The following is a 20,201-nucleotide window of genomic DNA, read 5'->3' as shown; positions in this document are numbered from 1 at the left end:
CACCTTGTTGCCCAAGAGCTCTGATGGAGATGGACAGTGAGATGTATGTTGTTTTCACTTCTGCTAACACACCATCCATTCTGCAGCCCATGGATCAAGGAGTCATTTCAACTATTTAAGAAATACATTTCGTAAGGCTCTCGCTGCCATAGATAGTGATTCCTCTGATGGATGTGGACAAAAGAAATTGATAATCTTTGGAAAGGATTCACCATTCTAGATGCCATCAAGAACATTTGTGATTCATGGGAAGAGGTGTGAGCAGGAGTATGGAAGAACTTGATTCCAGCCCTCATGGATGACTTTGAGGGGGTTAGGACTTCTATGGAAGAAGTCACTGAAGATGTGGTGGAAGCAGCAAGGGACCTAGAATCAGAACTGAGGCCTGAACACGTAACCGAACTGCTACAATCTCATGATCAAACTTGAATGGATGAGGAGCTGTTTCTTATGGATGAGCAAACAATGTGGTTTCTTGAGATAGAAACTACTCCCGGTGAAGATGCTGTGAAGACTGTTGAAATGACAGCAAAGGATTGAGAATATTCCATGAACTTAGTTGGTAAAACAGCAGCAGGGTTTGAGAGGAAGGACTCTGATCTGGAAAGACGTTCTGTGGGTTAAATGCTATCAAACAGCATCGTGTGCTACAGAGAACTCGTTCATGAAAGGAAGAGTCAATCAGTGCAGCAAACATGACTGTTATCTTACTTTTCAAAACTGCCACAGCCACCCCAGCCTTCAGCAGCCACCACCCTGAGCAGTCAGCGGCCATCAAGGCTGAGACAAGACCCTCCACCAGCAAAAAGATGAGGACTCGCAGAAAGCTCAGATGATGCTTAACAGTTTTTAGCAGTAAGTTATTTTAAATTAAGGTATATACGTTGTTTTTTTAGACATAATACTACTGCACACTTAGATTACAGTATAATATAAACATAACTTTCACATGCACTGGAAAACCAGAACATTCATCTGACTCGCTTTATGGCAGCATACAATTTCTTGCAGTGATCCAGAACCAAACCCACAGTATCTCTGAGGTATGCCTATAAGCATGTTCTCAGACAACTGAGAGAATTCATATCCAGCAGGCTTAAAATGTAAGAATGTTAAAAGAAATTCTTCAGACAGAAGGAAAATGATACCATAAAGAAATCTGGATCTACACAAAGTAATGACTATCTCCCTAGATGGTAAATACGTGAGTTGTAGTAAAGACATCTGTATCACATAAAAACTAAAAAATAATTAACTTTTTAAAAGAAAAGTAGTAATTACTCTGGGCTTTATAACATATAGGACCAAAATGTATGTCAACAACAGCATAAAAAATGAGACGGGAGAAAACAACTGTTACGCTGTACGTGATGTGGCATAAGTATTATTTGAAGGTGGACTGTGATAACTTAAAGACATAGACTGTAAATCCTAGCAGAGGGGTCAGCTAAAACTATTGGCACGCAGGCCAAATCCAGCCCACAGCCTGTTTCTGTGAGGAAGCATCTACCGGAATATGGCCAACCATTTACATGTTGTGTATGGCTGATTTGGGGTTATAACTGATGAGATGAGTAGCTGCAAAAGAGATTGTGTGGCTTGCAAAGCCCACAGTATTTGCTGTGTGACACTTAGCAGGAAATTTGCCAACCTCTGCCCTAGCACAACCACTAAAATAAGAAGAAAATGGTAGATTTAAACTCTGTCATATTGATAATTACATTAAATATAAATGGTCCAACCATCCAAATTACTGATTAGAACTGTCAGAACAGATAAACAAGATGTAACACTATGCTGTTGTGTCGGGGATCCTGTCTCCAGATCGCTCCCACAATTGAAGACTGGATTTCAGCACATAGTTATACATATGACTGAGATTGTTATCATGGGACAGTAAGAATATATACACAGCTGGATCACAGAAGAAAAAGGCATGGCAGAGTCAGGAGAAATCCATATGCAGAGTTCCTTATGCTATCTCCCTCTGGTGGGGTATCACACAGAGTATGATCTTACATGCAGAGAAAGTATTTTAGGAATGAAGGGGAAATCAAGACATTTTCAGATGAAGGAAAATCATAATGGAACTTGTCACCAACAAACCAACCCTAAAAGATGGGGGAAGGGGAGGGTCTGAGATGGTGATGTAAGTAGACCCTGAACTCAACTCCTCCACAGTCACACCAGATCTACACCTATATATAGAACAATTCCTCCTGAAGAGGAGGTGAGGGCTGACCAAACAGCTTCTGAACAAAGGTAGAGGGCCTACATACAGTGGGGAGGGATTGTACTGAGGGACCAGGAGCAGATTCGTCTGCCAGAAGAAGAAGAGAGAGAGAGGGCAGAAAATCTATTTGAAGAAATTAACAGCTGAAAACTCCCCTAACCTGGGGAATAAAACAGACTTCCAGGTCCGGAACCACAAAAAGTTCCAAACAAGATGAACTCAAGAATGGTCCACACCAAGACATATAATAATGTCAAGGATTAAAAATAAAGGGAGCATCTTAAAAGTGTCAAGAGAGAAGCAACTAGGGGAGCCTGGGTGGCTCAGTCGTTTAAGTGTTTGCCTTCAGCTCAGGGCATGATCCCAGCGTTCTGGGATCAAGCCCCACATCAGGCTCCTCCGCTGGGAGCCTGTTTCTTCCTCTCCCACTCCCCCTGCTTGTGTTCCCTCTCTCGCTGGCTGTCTCTCTCTCAGATAAAATCTTAAAAAAAAAAAAAAAGAGAGAGAGAGAGAGAGAGAGAGAAGCAACTAGTTATATACAAGGGAAACCCCATGAGGCTATCAGCTGAGTTTTCAGTAGAAACAAACCAGGGGACACCTGGGTGGCTCAGTCAGTTAAGTGTCCGACTCTTGATTTTGGCTCAGGTCGTGATCTCAGGGTCGTGGGATCAAGCCCCACATTGGGCTCTACACTGAGAATGGAGTCTGCTTAAGATTCTCTCCCTCTCCTTCTGCCCCCCACCCCACACGAAGGAAGGAAGGAAGGAAGGAAGGAAGGGAGGAAGGAAGGAAGGGAGGGAGGGAGAAAGGAAGAAAGGAAGAAGAAAGGAAAGGGAAAGGGAAGAAAAGAAAGAAAAAAGAAATTTTACAAGCCAGAAGAGACTGGCATGATATATTCAAAGTGCTGAAAGGAAAAAACCTACAACCAAGGATACTCTACCTGATAAGGTTATCATTCAGAATTTAAACAGATAGTTTCTCAAAAAAAGTTAGAGTTCATCACCACTAAACCAGCCATACAAGAAATGGTAAACAGACTTTTGAAGCAGAAAAGGCCATAATTAGAAATAAAATTATTTTTGGGGGCGCCTGGGTGGCACAGCAGTTAAGCGTCTGCCTTCGGCTCAGGGTGTGATCCTGGTGTTACGGGATCGAGCCCCACATCAGGCTCCTCAGCTATGAGCCTGCTTCTTCCTCTCCCACTCCCCCTGCTTGTGTTCCCTCTCTCGCTGGCTGTCTCTATCTCTGTCAAATAAATAAATAAATAAATCTTTAAAAAAAAAAAAAAGAAATAAAATTATTTTTTAAATTTCATGAGCCAAAGCAAACAAAGGCAGTAGATCAATCGTTTATAAAGCTAGTATGACATTTACCCTCATACCAAAACCAGAGATACTACAATAAAACAAAACTACAGGTCAATATGTCTGATGAACACAGATTCAAAAATCCTGAGCAAAATATTAGCAAATCTAATCCAACAATACATTATATAAATCATTCACCACGATCAAGTGAGACTTATTCCAGGGATGCAAGGGTGGTTCAGTACTCACAAAACAATCAATGTGACACACCATATTAACGAGAGAAAGGATTAAAAACATGATCATTTAAATAAATGCAGAAAAGAATTGGACAAAATTCAACATCTGTCTGTGATAAAAACGCTCAACAAGTGGGTTTAGAAGGAACATACTTCAACATAATAAAGACCAGAGATTAAAAACCCACAACTAACATCATACTCAATGGTGAAAACTGAAAAGCTTTTCCTCTAAGATCAGAACAAGACAGGAGGCTCACTGTCACCACTCTTATTCAACATAATGCTGTAAGGCCTAAACACAGCAATGAGACAAGAAAAAGAAATAAAAGCATCCAGATTGGCAAGGAAGAAGTTAAACCGTCACTGTTTGCAGATAACATAATATTATACATAGAAAGCCCTAAGGACTCCACCAAAAAACTATTAGAAGCAAAAAGCGAATTCAGTAAAGTTGCAGGCTACAAAAGACAAAGAAATTCGTACTGTTTCTATACACTAATAATGAAGGAGCAGAAAGAGAAATTAAGAAAACAATTCTAATTGCTTTTGGCCGTTTGGCTAGGATTAAGTGAAGAAAACAATTCTATTTACAATTGCACCAAAAAGAAATACCTAGGAATAAACTTAGCAAGGAGGTAAAAGACCTGTATTCTGAAAAGTGTAGGACACTGAGGAAAGAAACTGAAGATGATACAAACAAATGGAAAGATATCCCATGCCCATGGACTGGGAGAACCAATATTGTTAAAATGTCCATAAAACCCAAAACAATCTACAGATTCAATGCAATGCATATCAAATTACCAACAGCATTCTTCACAGAAGTAGAACGAATTATCCTAAAATTTATACAGAACCACAAAAGACCCCAAATAATCAAAGTAATCCTGAGAAAGAACAAAACTGGAGGCATTAGCATCCCAGATTTCAAGGTATACTACAAAACTATAGTAATGAAAACAGTATGGTACTAGAACAAAAAAAGATACATAGATTAATGGAACAGAGCAGAGAGCCCAAAATAAACCCATAATTATATGGTCAATTAATCTATGACTAAGAAGGCAAGAATATACAATGGAGAAAAGACAGTCTCTTCAATAAATAGTGCTGGGAAGACTGGACAGACACATGCGCAAAAATGAAAATAGACCACATTCTAATACCATACAAAAATTAACTCAAAATGGATTAAAGACCTGAATGTGAGTCCTGAAACCATAAAAATCCTAGAAGAGAACAAAAGACATCAGCCATAGATACATTTATCTAGATTAAAAAAAAAAAAATACGTACATGCAAATCTAACAAAACACGTACAAGACTTGTGTGCTGAAAACTATAAAACAGTGATAAGAGAAAAAGAATATATAAATAAATGGAGGGACATACTGTGTTCATGGATTAGAAGATTACATAGTAACAATGTCAGTTTTACTCAAATTGATATACAGGTTTAATGCAATTCCTATCAAAATACCAGCAAGAATCTTTTGTAGATACAGGGAAGATCATTCTAAAATTTATGTGGAAAAGCAAAGGAACTAAAATAGTGAAGACAATTTTGAAAAAAAGAACATAGTCGGAGGAAGCAATTTCCCTGATTTCAGAACTTATCATATAGTTATTGTAATCAAGACTGTGTGGTATTGGCAGAGGGACAGACACACAAAACAGAATAAAGAAACTGGAAATAGGCTTTCCCAAATATCCCAACTGATTTTTGACAAAGGTGCAAAAGCAAGTCAGTGGGGGAAGACAGCCTTTCAACAAACAGTGCTGGAGTAATTTGACATTATAGGCAAAAATACTACCTCAAGTTAAGTTTCACACCTTGTAAAAAATTAACTCAAAATGGATCAAGGACTCACGTGTAAAACTTAAAACTATAAAACTCCTAAGGAAAAAAAAAACAGAAATCTTCAAGCTCAGGGGGCAGGAAAATAGTTCTTAGACATGACACCAAAAACATAAGCCATAAAATGAAAAATAAACTGAACTTCATCAAAGTTAAAAATCTTTGCTCTAAAAAAGACCCTTATAAGAAAATGAAAAGGCAAGCCATAGACTGGGTAAAGTATTTGCATCCCCATATCTGAAAAAGTACTAACATCAAGAATATATAACTTTTGAAACTCGATGGTAAAAAAAAAAAAGTTAGAAAATAAGCAAAAGATATTAAGACATTTCACCGAAGAGTATACAGGTGAGAAATAAATATATGAAAAGGCAATCATTAGCCATTATGAAAATGCAAATTAAAATCATAAGATATCACTACATACCCATCAGAATGGCTAAAATAGGGGCACCTGGGTGGCACAGCGGTTAAGCGTCTGCCTTCGGCTCAGGGCGTGATCCCGGCGTTCTGGGATCGAGCCCCACATCAGGCTCTTCTGCTGTGAGCCTGCTTCTTCCTCTCCCACTCCCCCTGCTTGTGTTCCCTCTCTCGCTGGCTGTCTCTATCTCTGTCAAATAAATAAAAAATCTTTAAAAAAAAAAAAAAAAAAAGAATGGCTAAAATAAAAAATAATGACAACTCCAGAATGGGAGAAGGTATTTACAAATGACATGCCCGATAAAGGGTTAGTATCCAAAAATATAAAGAACTGATACAATTCAACACCAAAAAAGAAGTAATCCAACATCTCTCATCATCAGGGAAACACAAATTAAAACCACAATGAGAAATCACCTCACACATTTTAAGCATGGCTAAAATCAACAAGACAAGAAACAAGTGTTGGTGAGGATGTGGAGAAAGGGGAACCCCCTTGCACTGTTGGTGGGAATGCAAACTGGTGTGGCTGCTGTGGAAAACAGTATAGGAGGGTCCTCAAAAAGTTAAAAATAGAATCACCCCATGATCCAGTAATTTCACTACTGGGTATTTACCCAATAATATAAAAACAGTAATTCGAAAAGATATATGCACCCTGTGTTTGCTGCAGCAGTATTTACAATAGCCAAGAGATGGAAGCAGCCCAAGGGTCCATCCAAGATGAATGGATAAAGAATATGTGATTATATAAAGATAATTATATATACACACACAGAGACACAGTGGAATATTACTCAGCCATCAAAAAGAATGAACTCTTGCCATTTGCAACAACATGGATAGATCTAGAAAGTATTATGCTAAGCAAAACAAGTCAGAGAAAGATAAATACCATATGATTTCACTCATATGTGGAATTTAAGAAACAAAACAAACGAGCAAAGGGAAAAAAGAGACAAACCAAGAAAGAGACCGTCAACTATAGAGAACACACTGATGGTGACCAGAGAGGAGAGTGGGGGGGATGGGTGAAATAGGTGATGGGGATTAAGAGTACCCCATCATGATGAGCACTGAGTAATGTACAGAATTTAATCACTACATTATACACCTGAAACTAACATAACACTCTATGTTGATTATACTGGAATTTTAAAAAAATAAGAATGACACTCTCAATGCTGGCAAGGATGTGAATGAAATGGATCATTTACACACTGCTGGTGAGAATGTAAAATGGCACAGCCACTCTGGAAAACAGTTTGGCAGTTCTTTAAAAATTAAACATGTAACGACCACACAACCTAGCAATTACATTTCTGGGTATTTATCCCAGAGAAATGGAAACTGAATTGCACATGAAAATCTATACATAAATGTTTATAGCAGCTTTACTGGTAATAGCCAAAGCCGGGAAACCACCCAGATGTCCTTCAGTGGGTAAACGGGCAAACAAACTGTGGTCCATCTATCCTGTATTAGTATCCTCTTGCTTCTGTAGTAAGTTACCCCAAACTTAGTGGCTTTCAAGAATTTATCTTACAGTTTCAGAGCTCAGAAGTCTGAAATAGGTCTCACTTAAAGTCAATATTTGGGCAGAGCTGTATTTATTTTGCAGGCCCTAGGGAAGAATCCATTCACGTGCCCTTCCCAGCTTCTCCCTTCCTTGACCCGTGGATCCTTTCTCTATCTTTAAAGCCAGCAGCGTGGCATCTTTCAATCTATCTCTGACTCGACCCTCCTGCCTGCCTCCAACCCCATTTAAACCCTCCCACCCCCATTTTAAACTCCTAACTTAATCACATCTGCAAAATCCCTTCTGCCACATGAGGTCACATCTTCACAGGTTCTAGGGATCAGGACGTGAACATATTTGGAGGGGTCATTACTCCGCCTACCACACATATCGTGGAATACTACTTAGCAATGAAAAAGACTCGACTATTTGGTACAATGAAAAGCCTGGGTGAATGTCCAGAGAATTATGCTGAGTGAAAAGCCAATCCCAGAAGGTTAAAGGTTTTATAAATTATTCCATTTATATAATACTGAAATGCCATGTTCATAGACGTGGAGAACTAATCAGTCATTACTAGGGGTTATGGAAAGGGTGAGGCCAGGAGGAAAGTCACTGTGCCCAGAAGGGGGCAACATGAGGGATACCGTGGTGATGGAAATGTTTATATTTTGACTACCAACGTCTGCATTCTGTTTGTGGTATTGCACTGCCATTCTGCAAAATGTTACCACTGCGGACACCTCGGCAAAAGGTACAAAAGACCTCTCTGTATTATTTCTTACAACTGCATGTGTCTATAATTATCTCAAATAGCTTACTTTAAATAGAAAGCAGTGGCAATACTTGCCAATAAATTTTATAAGGCCAGAATTAACTTGATACCAAAAGCAAAGATATTAGGAGAAAAGAAAATGAGGGACAAATATTCCTCATAAACCCAGATACAAAAATCCTTAGCAAGATGTTGGTAAATGAAAACCTACAAAAAAAAGGATCATCCATGATAGTCACATGGGGTTCATGCCAGGACTGCAAGGTTGGTTTTAACATTCAAAAATCAATCAGTGGGGCACCTGGGTGGCTCAGCTGGTGAAGCGTCTGCCTTTGGCTCAGGTCATGATCCCAGGGCCCTGGGATCGAGCCCCACATCGGGCTCCCTGCTCAGCGGGGAGCCTGCTTCTCCCTCTCCTCCCTGCTTGCGCTCTATCTCTGTCCCTGTCTCTCTCTCTCAAATAAATAAAATTTTTTAAAAAAATCAATCAGTGGAATTCACTGTATGAATGTACTACATAAGACTGTATGATCATCTTCATAAACGAAAAAAAAGCATTTTACAAAATTCAACACCAAATCTTGATTTAAAATATCAGAAAAAGAAGAACAGCAATTTTCTTCAGCTGAATAAAGTACATCTTATTAACACTGACCACATTTAATGGTGAAAGACAATTTTTCCCTCTTAAGTTTGGAAACAAGCAAGGATACTCCACCCTTGCCACTCTCATTCATCATTGTAAAGAATGTCCTGGATCATATAATAAGACAAGAAAAAGTTACACAGATGGGCTCTTACAAAAGAGAGGGTTTGATCATTTATTTTTTCCCTTTGCACTAAATTTAATTTTGATACTTAATGTTATTAAATAATCAGCTATTTTTAGGGAAACTTTATTAATACCTAAGTTATAAACTGCATATAAGAATGAATTATCAGGGCGCCTGGGTGGCTCCGTCAGTTAAGTGTCAGACTCTTGGTTTCGGCTCAGGTCATGATCTCAGGGTCGTGGGACTGAGCCCCATGTCAGGCTCTGCATTCAACATGAAGCCTGCTTGAGACTCTCCCTCTCCCTCTCCACCCCCCACCCCTGCTCACATGCATGAGCACTCAAATAAATAAATATTAAGAAAATAATGAATTATCACACAACTGCAGGCATGACGAAGACACGGTCTCACAAGCTTGAGTAGTAGTTTACAGCATCTCTTCAGAAGGGCCCTCTGAAGTAGACAGTCCAGTAAAGAGAACATTTTGTTCTGTTTCAACCCGATAATACTGCCCATAGCAGAAGACCCTTGGGGAAATCCACCACACAGGACACCCTGAGGTGGCCTCGGAACCCTTCCGCACGCTCTGCTCTGGTCAGCCACCTCCACGCAGCTGAGCGGACACAAAGAAGGAAATCTGTTTTCTGCCGCTGTAACAGAGTCCATTTACTTGAGGGGAAAACCTCCGTAATTCAGGCCGTACTCATTCGGGCTGGCTGGCGTGGCACTGCTCTAACAGGATGTTTGCCTTTGCTTTACAATATCAATGTATTTATATCTGAAAATAGCCCAGCCAGTCGACTCCATGCTATAGAAAGTATAGATGCAATAGCTACAGTCTCCCTGTGAAGTTCACAGAGAAGTTATTCATCCATTTCCTGTAAACCAGGGCTCAGAGGGTTAGTTTCTAGCTGTCACTTAGGACCCAAAATAAGTTGCTCTTTAAGGAAGGTGCGTTTGACTTTTTTTTTTTTTTTTTTTTTAACAGTTCCAAGAGTTAGGAGGAAGAGTTGGGCCTAGAATTGCATGGTCCCATGTCCCATCCCCCAGGCAGGGTGACTCCAGGCCCCACAGAGGCCTTTCTGACATCTGAGCAGTCTGCACTTGGGGCGAGCCAAGCGGCCTCCGTCCACACAAGCCGCTATAATTGAACACCAGACTGGGTGGCTTATTAACAATAGAAATGTACTTCTCACAGTTCCAGAGCCACCGGCAGATCTGGTGTCTGGTGAGGGCCCACTTCCCGGTTCACAGCCAGTCATCTTCCTACCCTGTCCTCACAAGACAGAAGGGGCACTGAAGAGCACTAATCCCATTCACGACGGTCCCACCTCACGTCCGAACCACTTCCTATACCATAACACTGGGGGTTAGGATTTCAACATAGAAATCCGGGTGGGTGAAGGAGGGATACAAACATCCGGTCCGTAACACGCGCCCCGCCGCGTACTCTAACCCCGCTGCAGAAACCACTGCACTAGATTTCTTCAAGAAATTGCTGGAGACCCTTGTTGTAACCCAAGTCACAAAATCACATGTAACAGTGGTTTTCAATGGAACCTTTCTTTATGAATTTCATGTGGTGGTTGGATGAGGGTTCCTTCAAGTGGACTGCATATCTAACAGCTAGATTCTGGAGGAAATAGTTGACTTGGGGCCACACAGATCTTCCAGACCTGGGCCTCTTGGGCTTCTGCATAGAAGCTGGAGGAGAACCTGAGCTTTAGGGTAGGTAGAAGGAGCAGGGAACCCACAGGGGGTCTGAGGTCCACAGTGGACGTTAACTACTGTCAGTGGATGGGTGTAGACTTTCATAGCATGCAGCAGGGAGAGTTTTAAAGTCTGTACATCAAGGACAGTCACCACCTCCTGTCCGGCTGGCTGTATGCCAGGAGCCAGAGGTCCCTAAGGCGGGTTGTTTCCAGGGACCTGCTGCCCCCTCACTCTCTGCCCTCTTGCTCTTTGTCTACAGGGCGAGCTGACCATGACCAGCGACATGGAGACCTTACAGAATGCCCTGTACCTGGACACGGTGCCGGAGCCCTGGGCCAGGCGAGCCTACCCTTCCACGGCAGGCCTGGGAGCCTGGTTTTTGGACCTCCTCAACCGAATCAAAGAGTTGGAGGCCTGGCTAGGAGACTTGGCAATGCCCCCCACGGTGTGGCTGACAGGCTTCTTCAACCCCCAGTCCTTCCTGACCGCCATCATGCAGACCACGGCCCGCAAGAACGAGTGGCCACTGGACCAGATGGCCCTGCAGTGTGACGTGACAAAGAAGAACAGGGAGGACTTCAGGAGCCCCCCCCGGGAAGGGGCCTACGTCCATGGCCTCTTCATGGAAGGCGCCCGCTGGGATGCACAGGTAAATCTCGGGGGGAGCCTCGGGGCATCCTCTGTGGGCTGATTAAATGACCTACTGCCTCCACAGAGTGTGGTCATGAAAACGGACGCCCCGGGATCTTCTGACCTAGGTACCCTTCCCTTGAGGCTATCAAGCCACTTTCCCGCAGCCAGGGATGGTGCGAAGAGCGCACACTATGCCGAGCGGGTAGAGTACACGATGAGAAGCAAGGGCGCCGGACCCAAGCAGCTGGATCTGAATCCCAGCACCGCCACCTACTGCCGCTGCGACCTTGGGACGTGGTTCTCTCTCTCCAAATCTGTTTGCCCAAGTGTTAAATGGGAAAACGGAGTTGCTGCCAAGATTAAATTAGTTACTATGGAGGCCATTTGGAAGAGGGCCTGGCACAAAGAGACTGCTCCAAAAGTGCTGGAGTCGGCCATCCCTGCTACTGGCTGAGCCCCCCACCCCCACCCCGCCACGTTCCTCGTTCATGAGCTCCAGGAGGGCAGGCGTCCCTTCTGCCTTTTCCATTGCCCCCATTTGCAAGGGGAGCCCAGTAGATACTATTTCACAGGACATTCTGAAAGGATCCCACACTGAAGCCTAATAAAAATTTGAGTCACCGTAAGATTGGCTGGGATAAATGACATGAGCAAGGACGGGTAACTGGAGAACAGGTTACGTTTGTTATACACATGACCCAGAAGAAGTGCTTAGTCAAATCCCCTGCTTGGTAAGTGACACTTAACTGTTTCCAGCAGTCAGTACAAAGTTAATGGGGAAAAACTGTTAGAAGAGCTACAGTATCGTAGGTCATGTAAACACACATAGAGAACTGTACCGGATTAAATAGTGTCTACCAAAATTCTACCAGAACCTCAGAATGTGCCCCTATCTAGAAATAGGGTCTTTGCAGAGATGAGTAGTTAAGATGAGGTTATACTGGAGTGGAGCAGGCCCTAAATCCTTGTTGGAAGGCCATGTTGGAAGCAGAGAAGCAGATGTCCCGTGAGGACAGAGGCAGAGATTGGAGAGATACGTCTACAAGCCAAGGAATGCCAAGGACTGCCAGAAGCCACCAGAAGCTAGGAGACAGGCATGGGATAGTTTCTGCCTCAGAGCCTCCAGAAGGAACAGACCCCACCTACACCTTGACTTAAGACTCTGGCCTTCAGCACTGTGAAAGAAGACATTTCTGTTGTTTTAAGCCACCAAATGTGTAGTAACTTGTTACAGCAGCCCTATGAAACCAACTGAGGGCCTGTGAACAGAGAGGACAGTAAATTCCTCAGTGTTTATACAGTGTTTATACAGCCTGAACCTTGAGTAGGAAGCTGATTCCCCGCCCCCCATCTGAACATTTGTCCAAGATTCCGTCAGTGGGGATCACACAGGGATTGTAGGTATAGGGTGGCCCAGGGTGGCCAGAGCTAGAATACCAGAAAACACCAAATTGAACAACTAGGGAAGAAGTTCAGAAGAGCACTGGCACTGTGAGGGAGGGGGAAAGGACACGGACTCCAATCATCTACCTCCAATATTTTATTACCTTGTTTCTTCATAATAATAACTTCCCAAAAAGCAATACCCACCCACCAAGAACCCTGGTTCTCAGTTTCTGCCCCCAGAAGGATGTCAGCAAAATTAAGAGTAAGAATGTCCAGAAATCCTATCCTCCATAAAATCGTAACACTGGACAAGAAAGAAATAAAATCAAGAAAGGAAAGAGAAAGAAAGAAAGAAAATCAAGAAAGAAAATCAAGAAAGAAAGAAAGAAAGAAAGAAAGAAAGAAAGAAGAAAGAAATCAACCAACCAAAGGCTTTCAGCAATCCAAAGAGTATTTTTTTAAAGATTTTATTTATTTGAGACAGAGAGAAAGAGAGAGAGAGCACAAGCAGGGAGGAGGGGTAGTGGCAGAGGGAGAAGCAGACTCTCCAATGAGCAGGGAGCCCAACGTAGGACTCGATCCCAGGACCCTGAGATCACGACCTGAGCCAAAGGCAGACACTTAACTGGCTGAGCCGCCCAGGTGCCCCCAAAGAGTGTTTATTGAAGAAAAATGTCCAACTCTCAGTAAGAACAGCAAGCTTTGCAGCCTTTTAACTTGCTCTGTTCCTATCCCATCCCCACCAACTCTGTGGTGGCCTTGAAAACCAGCATGCCACAGTCACAGTGAAAACAGCAGCCTCCCAACCACTGGAGGAGGCAAAACAGAGCTGGAGTACTTTCAAAGCCCCACTCCCAGAAAACTGTCATTATTTTCCCTATCTGTTGGTTTCCTGGAAGACCCCATTTATGTCTGTCTCTACCTGACCTGGGTTGGAGCTCACCAAGGGCATATACTGAAAACAGTAGAAGACAACCATTTAACCTTGCAGCTTCCCTGAGGTGGTAGATAACAGTGCAAATAGAAGGCTAACCAAAAAGCTTAAAAGGAGAAGCTGGAGAATGAGATGACCTCCAACGTGTCCCTGGAAACCCAGAAGGCCACACCCATGTGCAGGGCTGTGCACATGCTCAAGAAGGACCTGAGAAGGCTGTAAGCTCACCTCTGGCTGACCTTGAGGCTCTGTGAAAGCAGGAAGGGAAGGCCAAGGCAGAGTTTGAAACTGCCCTGCTGTGCACTGAAGGCATGTCCAACTCATACACAGAGCCCCTGAGCAAAAACTGAGACTTATTGGATGCAGGTGTTTAAGAAAATCTCTGTCCTGTTACTTGCTAACCACTAAGCTGAGCAGGACCCTTCAGTAGTCGTATGGGACAAAGACAGACTTTACAGAATCAGTTCAGAAAAGTCTCTAAATAAACAACAAACCCTACAAGGGAGATCTGATCACCAGAGTTGCCACATTATATTATTTAAAATGTTCAAGTTTTCAATAAAAATTATGAGACATGCAAAGAAACAAAAAGGGAAAAAAGCAGTCAACAGAAATGGTCCCTGAGGGAGTTCAGAAGTGGGACATACTAGACAAAGCCTTTTAATCAGCCATTTTAAATATGTTCGGGGAACCAAAGTAAAGTTTGTGAACAAGTCTCACTGTCTCACTGAATAGAGAATACTACTAATGGGATAGCAATGACATTTTGAAAAACCAAGCAGTAACTCTGGAGTTAAAAAGTATAATACCTTAAATGAAAATTCAGTAGAGGAATTCAACAGAAGATTTGAGCAGGTAAGAATTACCAAACTTGGAAATACATCAATTGAGATTATCCAATCTGAGAAGCAGAAAGATAAAAAGAATGAAAGCAAATGAACAATTTAGAAACCTGAGGAATACCATCAAGCATACAAACATCCACATAGTGGGAGCCCCAGGAGGGGAGAGAAAGAACCAGAAAGAATATTTGAAGCAATAATGCCCACTTTCCGAATTTGATAAAAACATTAATCTGCACATCCAAGAATCTCAACAAAATCCAAAAAGAATAAACTTAGAAATCCATACATTGAGGTGCCTGGGTGGTTCAGTTGGTTAAGCATCTGACTCTTGATATCAGCTCAGGACTTGATCTCAGGGTCGTATGTTCAAGCCCCACGTTGGGCTCAAGGAAAGGGAAAAAGAAAGGAAAAGAAAAAGGGAAAAGGAAAGGAAATCCATACCTAGACATGTTATAAGAATCTTGAAAGCAGCAAGAGAAAAGCAGTTCACATACAAGGGGTCCTCAATGGAATGAACGGCTGATTTCTCATAAGAAACCATGAAGGCCAGAAGGCAGTAGAATGAAAGGTCAAAATGCTGAAAGAAGGGGCGCCTGGGTGGCACAGCGGTTAAGCGTCTGCCTTCAGCTCAGGGCGTGATCCCAGCGTTATGGGATCGAGCCCCACATCAGGCTCCTCCGCTGGGAGCCTGCTTCTTCCTCTCCCACTCCCCCTGCTTGTGTTCCCTCTCTCGCTGGCTGTCTCTATCTCTGTCGAATAAATAAATAAAATCTTTAAAAAAAAAAAAATGCTGAAAGAAAAAGACTGTCAGCCAATAATTCTATATCCAGTAAAACTATCCTTCAAAAATGAAGGAGAAATTAAGACATTCCCAGGTTAAAAAGAGAGAAAGAGGGGTGCCTGGGTGGCTCTATCTGTTAAGCATCTGACTCTTGATCTCAGCTCAGGTCTTGATCTCAGGGTCACGAGTTCAAGCCCTGTGTTGGGCTTCACACTGGGTGTGGAGCCTACTTAAAAAGAGAGAGAGAATTTACCACTAGCAGGCCAGACCTACAAGAAATACTTAAGGGAGTCCTTCGGGATGAAATGAGTTACAAGATAGTAACTCAAGTCCACATGAAGAAACAATACCAGCAAAGGTAATTGTATATGTAAATATAAAAGAAAGTATACATGAATTGTTTGTAACCTTTATTTCTTTCCTATCTGATTTAAAGGACAATTGCAAGAAGCAATAACTATAAATCTGTGCTCATAAGCATAAAAGATATAATTTGTATAATGAAAACAACACACGATCTTAAGCACAGGAAGGCAAAGGAACAGAACTTACATAGGAATAAAGTCTTTGTATACTACTGAAATTAAGTTGCTATTAGCCCGAAGTAGATTTTTATACATTGATGTTAACTGTAATCCCTAGGGAAACCACTAAGAAAATAATTTTGTAAAACAGTAAAAGTTAAGTGACAAGGGCAGTAAAAGTTCAGTAACAAGGGAACTAAAATGGTACACTGAAATGTATCTACGGAACAGAAAAGAAGGCATCAAAAGAGAAACTGAGGAAAAGGAAGAGATAGAAAACAGTCAAGTGGCAGATGTAAACCTTACCTTCTTAGTAACTACATGAAATGTAATAGATTAAACACTACAGTTGGAAGGCAGAGAATGGCAGAATGGATTTTTTTTTTTTTTTGATACAGCTACACGTTGTCTATGAGAGATATACTTTAGATTCAAAGACACAATAGGGTGAAAATTAAAATATGGAAACAAATAAGCCATTCAAATAGAGAATTCAACCACAGTAACTGGAGACATCAATACCCCACTACTAATGGTGACTGCTAATGGTTAGAGTTTCTTTTGGAAGTGATGAAAATGTTTTGGAATTACAAAGTGATGACTGTACATTAAGAAACACTGAATTGTACATTTTAAAAGGGTTGGTTTTAAGGTATGTGAGGAAAAAAGAAAGGTTCTACCCCTGCTCCCGCTCCCTGCCATAAACACTCAGTTGTCAGGATTAATAGGCTCCCCCACTGTTTACCTTAGTTTCGTTACTCTTCATGCCTCATACCAGCTTCTGATAGAACTGAAAAGGCACATTCGCCCCTTTAAATAAATTTCATGGAAAATGAACCAAGCTCTATCCCTCGTAGAAGGGGCCGAGTCACCCAGACAAAAGCAAGGAACCTGTGAATCACTCTGTATCAACATTTCCCAAAGTGTGTTCCAAAAAACACTAGTCCCATGGGAAATAAACAGGTTGCAAAGAAAAGAGTCCTGTGATCAAATAAGTTTGGGGAACCCCAGTCTAAATAAAATTCATCTCTTCTCTTTACTGCTAGGATTTCTTGTCTTCAGTGTGCTAGTGTTTACTATAAAGCTTCAGGCCCAGGGTATGGTAAGCACCATTTCCCAAGCTTATTTGATGAAGGAACCCTTTCGTTCTTCAGAACATTTCTCAGGACTAGTAATAAATAAATTCATTCATTCATTAAACAAAAAAACAAAACTGCCCCAGATCACTCTAATGGGACATCTCAGAAAACCACAGAGGCCCCAACTGGAAAGCTACAGAATAGTTAGGTCCCTATCACATGAGTGAACATAGAACATAGCTCTGCTCAAAAAGTCAAAATGCTCTTGAGGGTGGATGAGGTCCCATATGAAACTGAACAGGACATAACCAAACTCAAAATCTAAAGCATTTGCTGGCAGGAACTGTGTCTTACTCGTCTTTCAATCCCTAGCACCTAGCGTCATGACATTTGGCAAACAGTTGCATTTGATATGCTTATAATACGAATGGACGAAAAAATAGACTCATGTTTCAAAGGGATTAATTTGTATATGACACATAACTTCTACAATTCTCCTTCAAAAAGTGATTTAGGCTGGAAAATGGTAGAAATAGGTTTCCCGCATCTCAAACGCATTCCAATGTGGGCGGCTAAGCGAACCTGAAAGGCAGCGGGCATAAAGGCAGCCAGCCTTCCCAGTCTCTCAGCTACTGGGTCTGCGGAGCCAGCCTTCCCAGTCTCTCAGCTACTGGGTCTGCGGAGCCAGCCTTCCCAGTCTCTCAGCTACTGGGTCTGCGGAGCCAGCCTTCCCAGTCTCTCAGCTACTGGGTCTGCGGACGGAAGGCTGGCTGGCCGGGCTCTGAGTCTGATCTAAGGCGCCTCTTTTCCTGTTCTTGTCCTCAGGCTGGGGTCATTACAGAGGCGAGGCTGAAGGATCTGACACCCCCCATGCCTGTGATGTTCATCAAGGCCATTCCTGCAGATAAGCAGGACTGCCGCAGCGTCTATCCTTGTCCTGTGTACAAGACTTGTCAGCGGGGACCCACCTACGTGTGGACCTTCAACCTGAAGACTAAGGAGAAGCCATCTAAGTGGGTTCTAGCTGGAGTCGCTTTGCTTCTCCAGGCTTAGCTCCCTGCAGAACCACTGAGAAAACAAGGCGGGGCTGGAGGCTGCCCAGGACAAGTGGGTGAGGGGAGACGGAGGGAGACGCGTAGATAAGGAATTGTCCGTACTCACAGTTCTGTAGAATTCCTGCAGGGAACCTGGAGAGAAGTGCCTAAAGTAAGGCAGAGCTGGAGGAGTCCAGACCCAGGGACTGGGGGAGCAGCATTTCATAGCACTGCACCTTTCCTAATAAAGTGATTGAGTCTTCAACGGTGTCTGGTCCCAGCTTCGAGAGCGGCAGAGTCATACTTGATCCTGAAGAGACCGAGAGAAACGAACCACAAACACTTGAGCCCTGACGCTGGTACGCGGCACCGCACTCCGTGCTCTAGCTCCCAGCTCCCCAGGTGATACATCGCACATCACGGTCTGAGAAACAGTACTCTGGATCAGGGGTCGCCCGGCTTTTTCTGTCAAGGGCCAGACAGTAAATAGTTTAGGCTTTGCAGGGCATCTGTCTCTGTTGCAATGACTCAACGCTGTGGCCCCAAAGTAGCCACAGCACCTACGTAAGTGGGTGTGGCTGGGCTCCGATAAAACTATTTGCAAAAACAGATGGTGGGCCACATTTTGCTGATCACTACTCTCCAGGATAAGGGAAGTATACATGTGATACTCATCCTTCATTAACTCACACGTGCCTTCCATCGGTTAAACACCTACGGTTTGCTGAGAACACAACTTAAACGAGGCAAGTTGTTTGCTTGTATCTATGTCATCCTTCAGACCATTTAAGAGGGACCCATGGAGAAATCCTTCACCTAAAGCTCTTTAACCTAATAGTTTTCTACATTTTTCTCTGTGGAACAAATTGTCACTGGAAGCCCAAAGAGTTCCACAGTTCTAAAGAGCTCTTATAGGGAGGCCTCTGTGCTAAGAAGAGTCCAGGAGGGCCTCTTGCTCACCTGCCTCAACCCGCCCTTCTTCCAGAAGTATCCCTTCTGGAATCCTTAATCCTACATATCCTTAATGAATCGTGGCTTAGAACAGTGGCCCTAAAAACTTGAACCGGCCTCAGAGTCCCTCTGGGGGGCTGGTTAAAACAAAGACTGCTGGGCCCCACCTTTCAGAATGTATGATTCAGTAAGTCAAGCTCCCGATGCTGCCGGTCCAGGGAACATACTTGCAGAGCTGCTGATCTAAAACATAAATCCTGGGGCGCCTGGGTGTCTCAGTCGGTGAAGCGTCTGCCTTCAGCTCAGGTCATGATCCCGGGGTCCTGGGACCGAGTCCCGCATAGGGCTCCCTGCTCAGCGGGGAGCCTGTTTCTCCCTCTCCCTCTGCCTGCTACCCCCCCCCTTGTGCTGTCAAATCAATCAAATCCCAACACCCTACAAATCTCTGCTGTACCGAATACAAAACCAATACCATGATTTTCCTGCTTCCTGCCCTGTGGTTCCCGCACCCCCTAATGAGAGGCCTTACTCCTCACCTGCATGCCATAAGGGAGTTAACAAATTCCTCTTGAATCCGGGAATTCCACCCTGAGTTTCGTCTCTCCTCCTCAACCCGTAACATACTTGCCAACAACCTACCGTTTTGTGCCTACGGATTAACCTGTTTGCAGGGAGACAGCTCTGCCCTCCTCACGAGCCTCATCCTTCCTGGTCCTCAGCAACAGCAAAATAAGAGGCGAGAGGAGGACCAAGATGGAGGGAAGGCGGACGAGCAGGACACTGTGGGGCATGTGATTTTGAGGGAAGGACAAGTGCACCGGTTAGATATACTTGTTACACCTCCAGACACAACTGAAAGTAGATCACTACTACTGACTTCTTCCTAACACCTACTGAACAAATGAGATAATGAAGATCATTTTAGGGGTGCCTGGGTGGCTCAGTCCGACTCTTGATCTCAGCTCAGGTCTTGATCTCAGGGTCGTGAGTTCAAGCCCTGAGTTGTGCTCCATGCTAGGCATGGCGCCTACTTAAAAAAAAAAAAAAAAGCACACAACACTTTGGAAAACTGACAGCCAGGAGAAAGAGGGAAAGAGGGGCGGGTTGAGGCAGGTGAGCAAGTGGGAGGTGAGCTCAGGACCCCAGGGGTGCCACACTTACCTGAGAGAAAGAATGCCCAGCACTGACCGCGCT

The 20,201-nt window shown here is 43.2% G+C and overlaps 1 protein-coding gene across 1 annotated transcript in view; it reads left to right on the top strand.

The window, feature by feature from the left end:
• Positions 1 to 18,321, top strand: part of DNAH9 (dynein axonemal heavy chain 9) — a 303,991-nt gene extending 285,670 nt beyond the window's left edge. Inside the window, 2 exon segments of the mRNA XM_057311241.1 lie at positions 11,100 to 11,489; positions 17,848 to 18,321. Of these exon segments, the coding sequence (XP_057167224.1) occupies positions 11,100 to 11,489; positions 17,848 to 18,075 (618 nt within the window). The 3' untranslated portion in view covers positions 18,076 to 18,321.
• Positions 18,322 to 20,201: the final 1,880 nt, after the last annotated feature.

This window comes from Ursus arctos, unplaced genomic scaffold (assembly GCF_023065955.2).
Source record: "Ursus arctos isolate Adak ecotype North America unplaced genomic scaffold, UrsArc2.0 scaffold_14, whole genome shotgun sequence".
NCBI lineage: Eukaryota > Metazoa > Chordata > Mammalia > Carnivora > Ursidae > Ursus > Ursus arctos.
The sequence above is the reverse complement of the archived record's forward strand: the minus strand, read 5'-3'. Positions and strand labels throughout refer to the sequence as shown.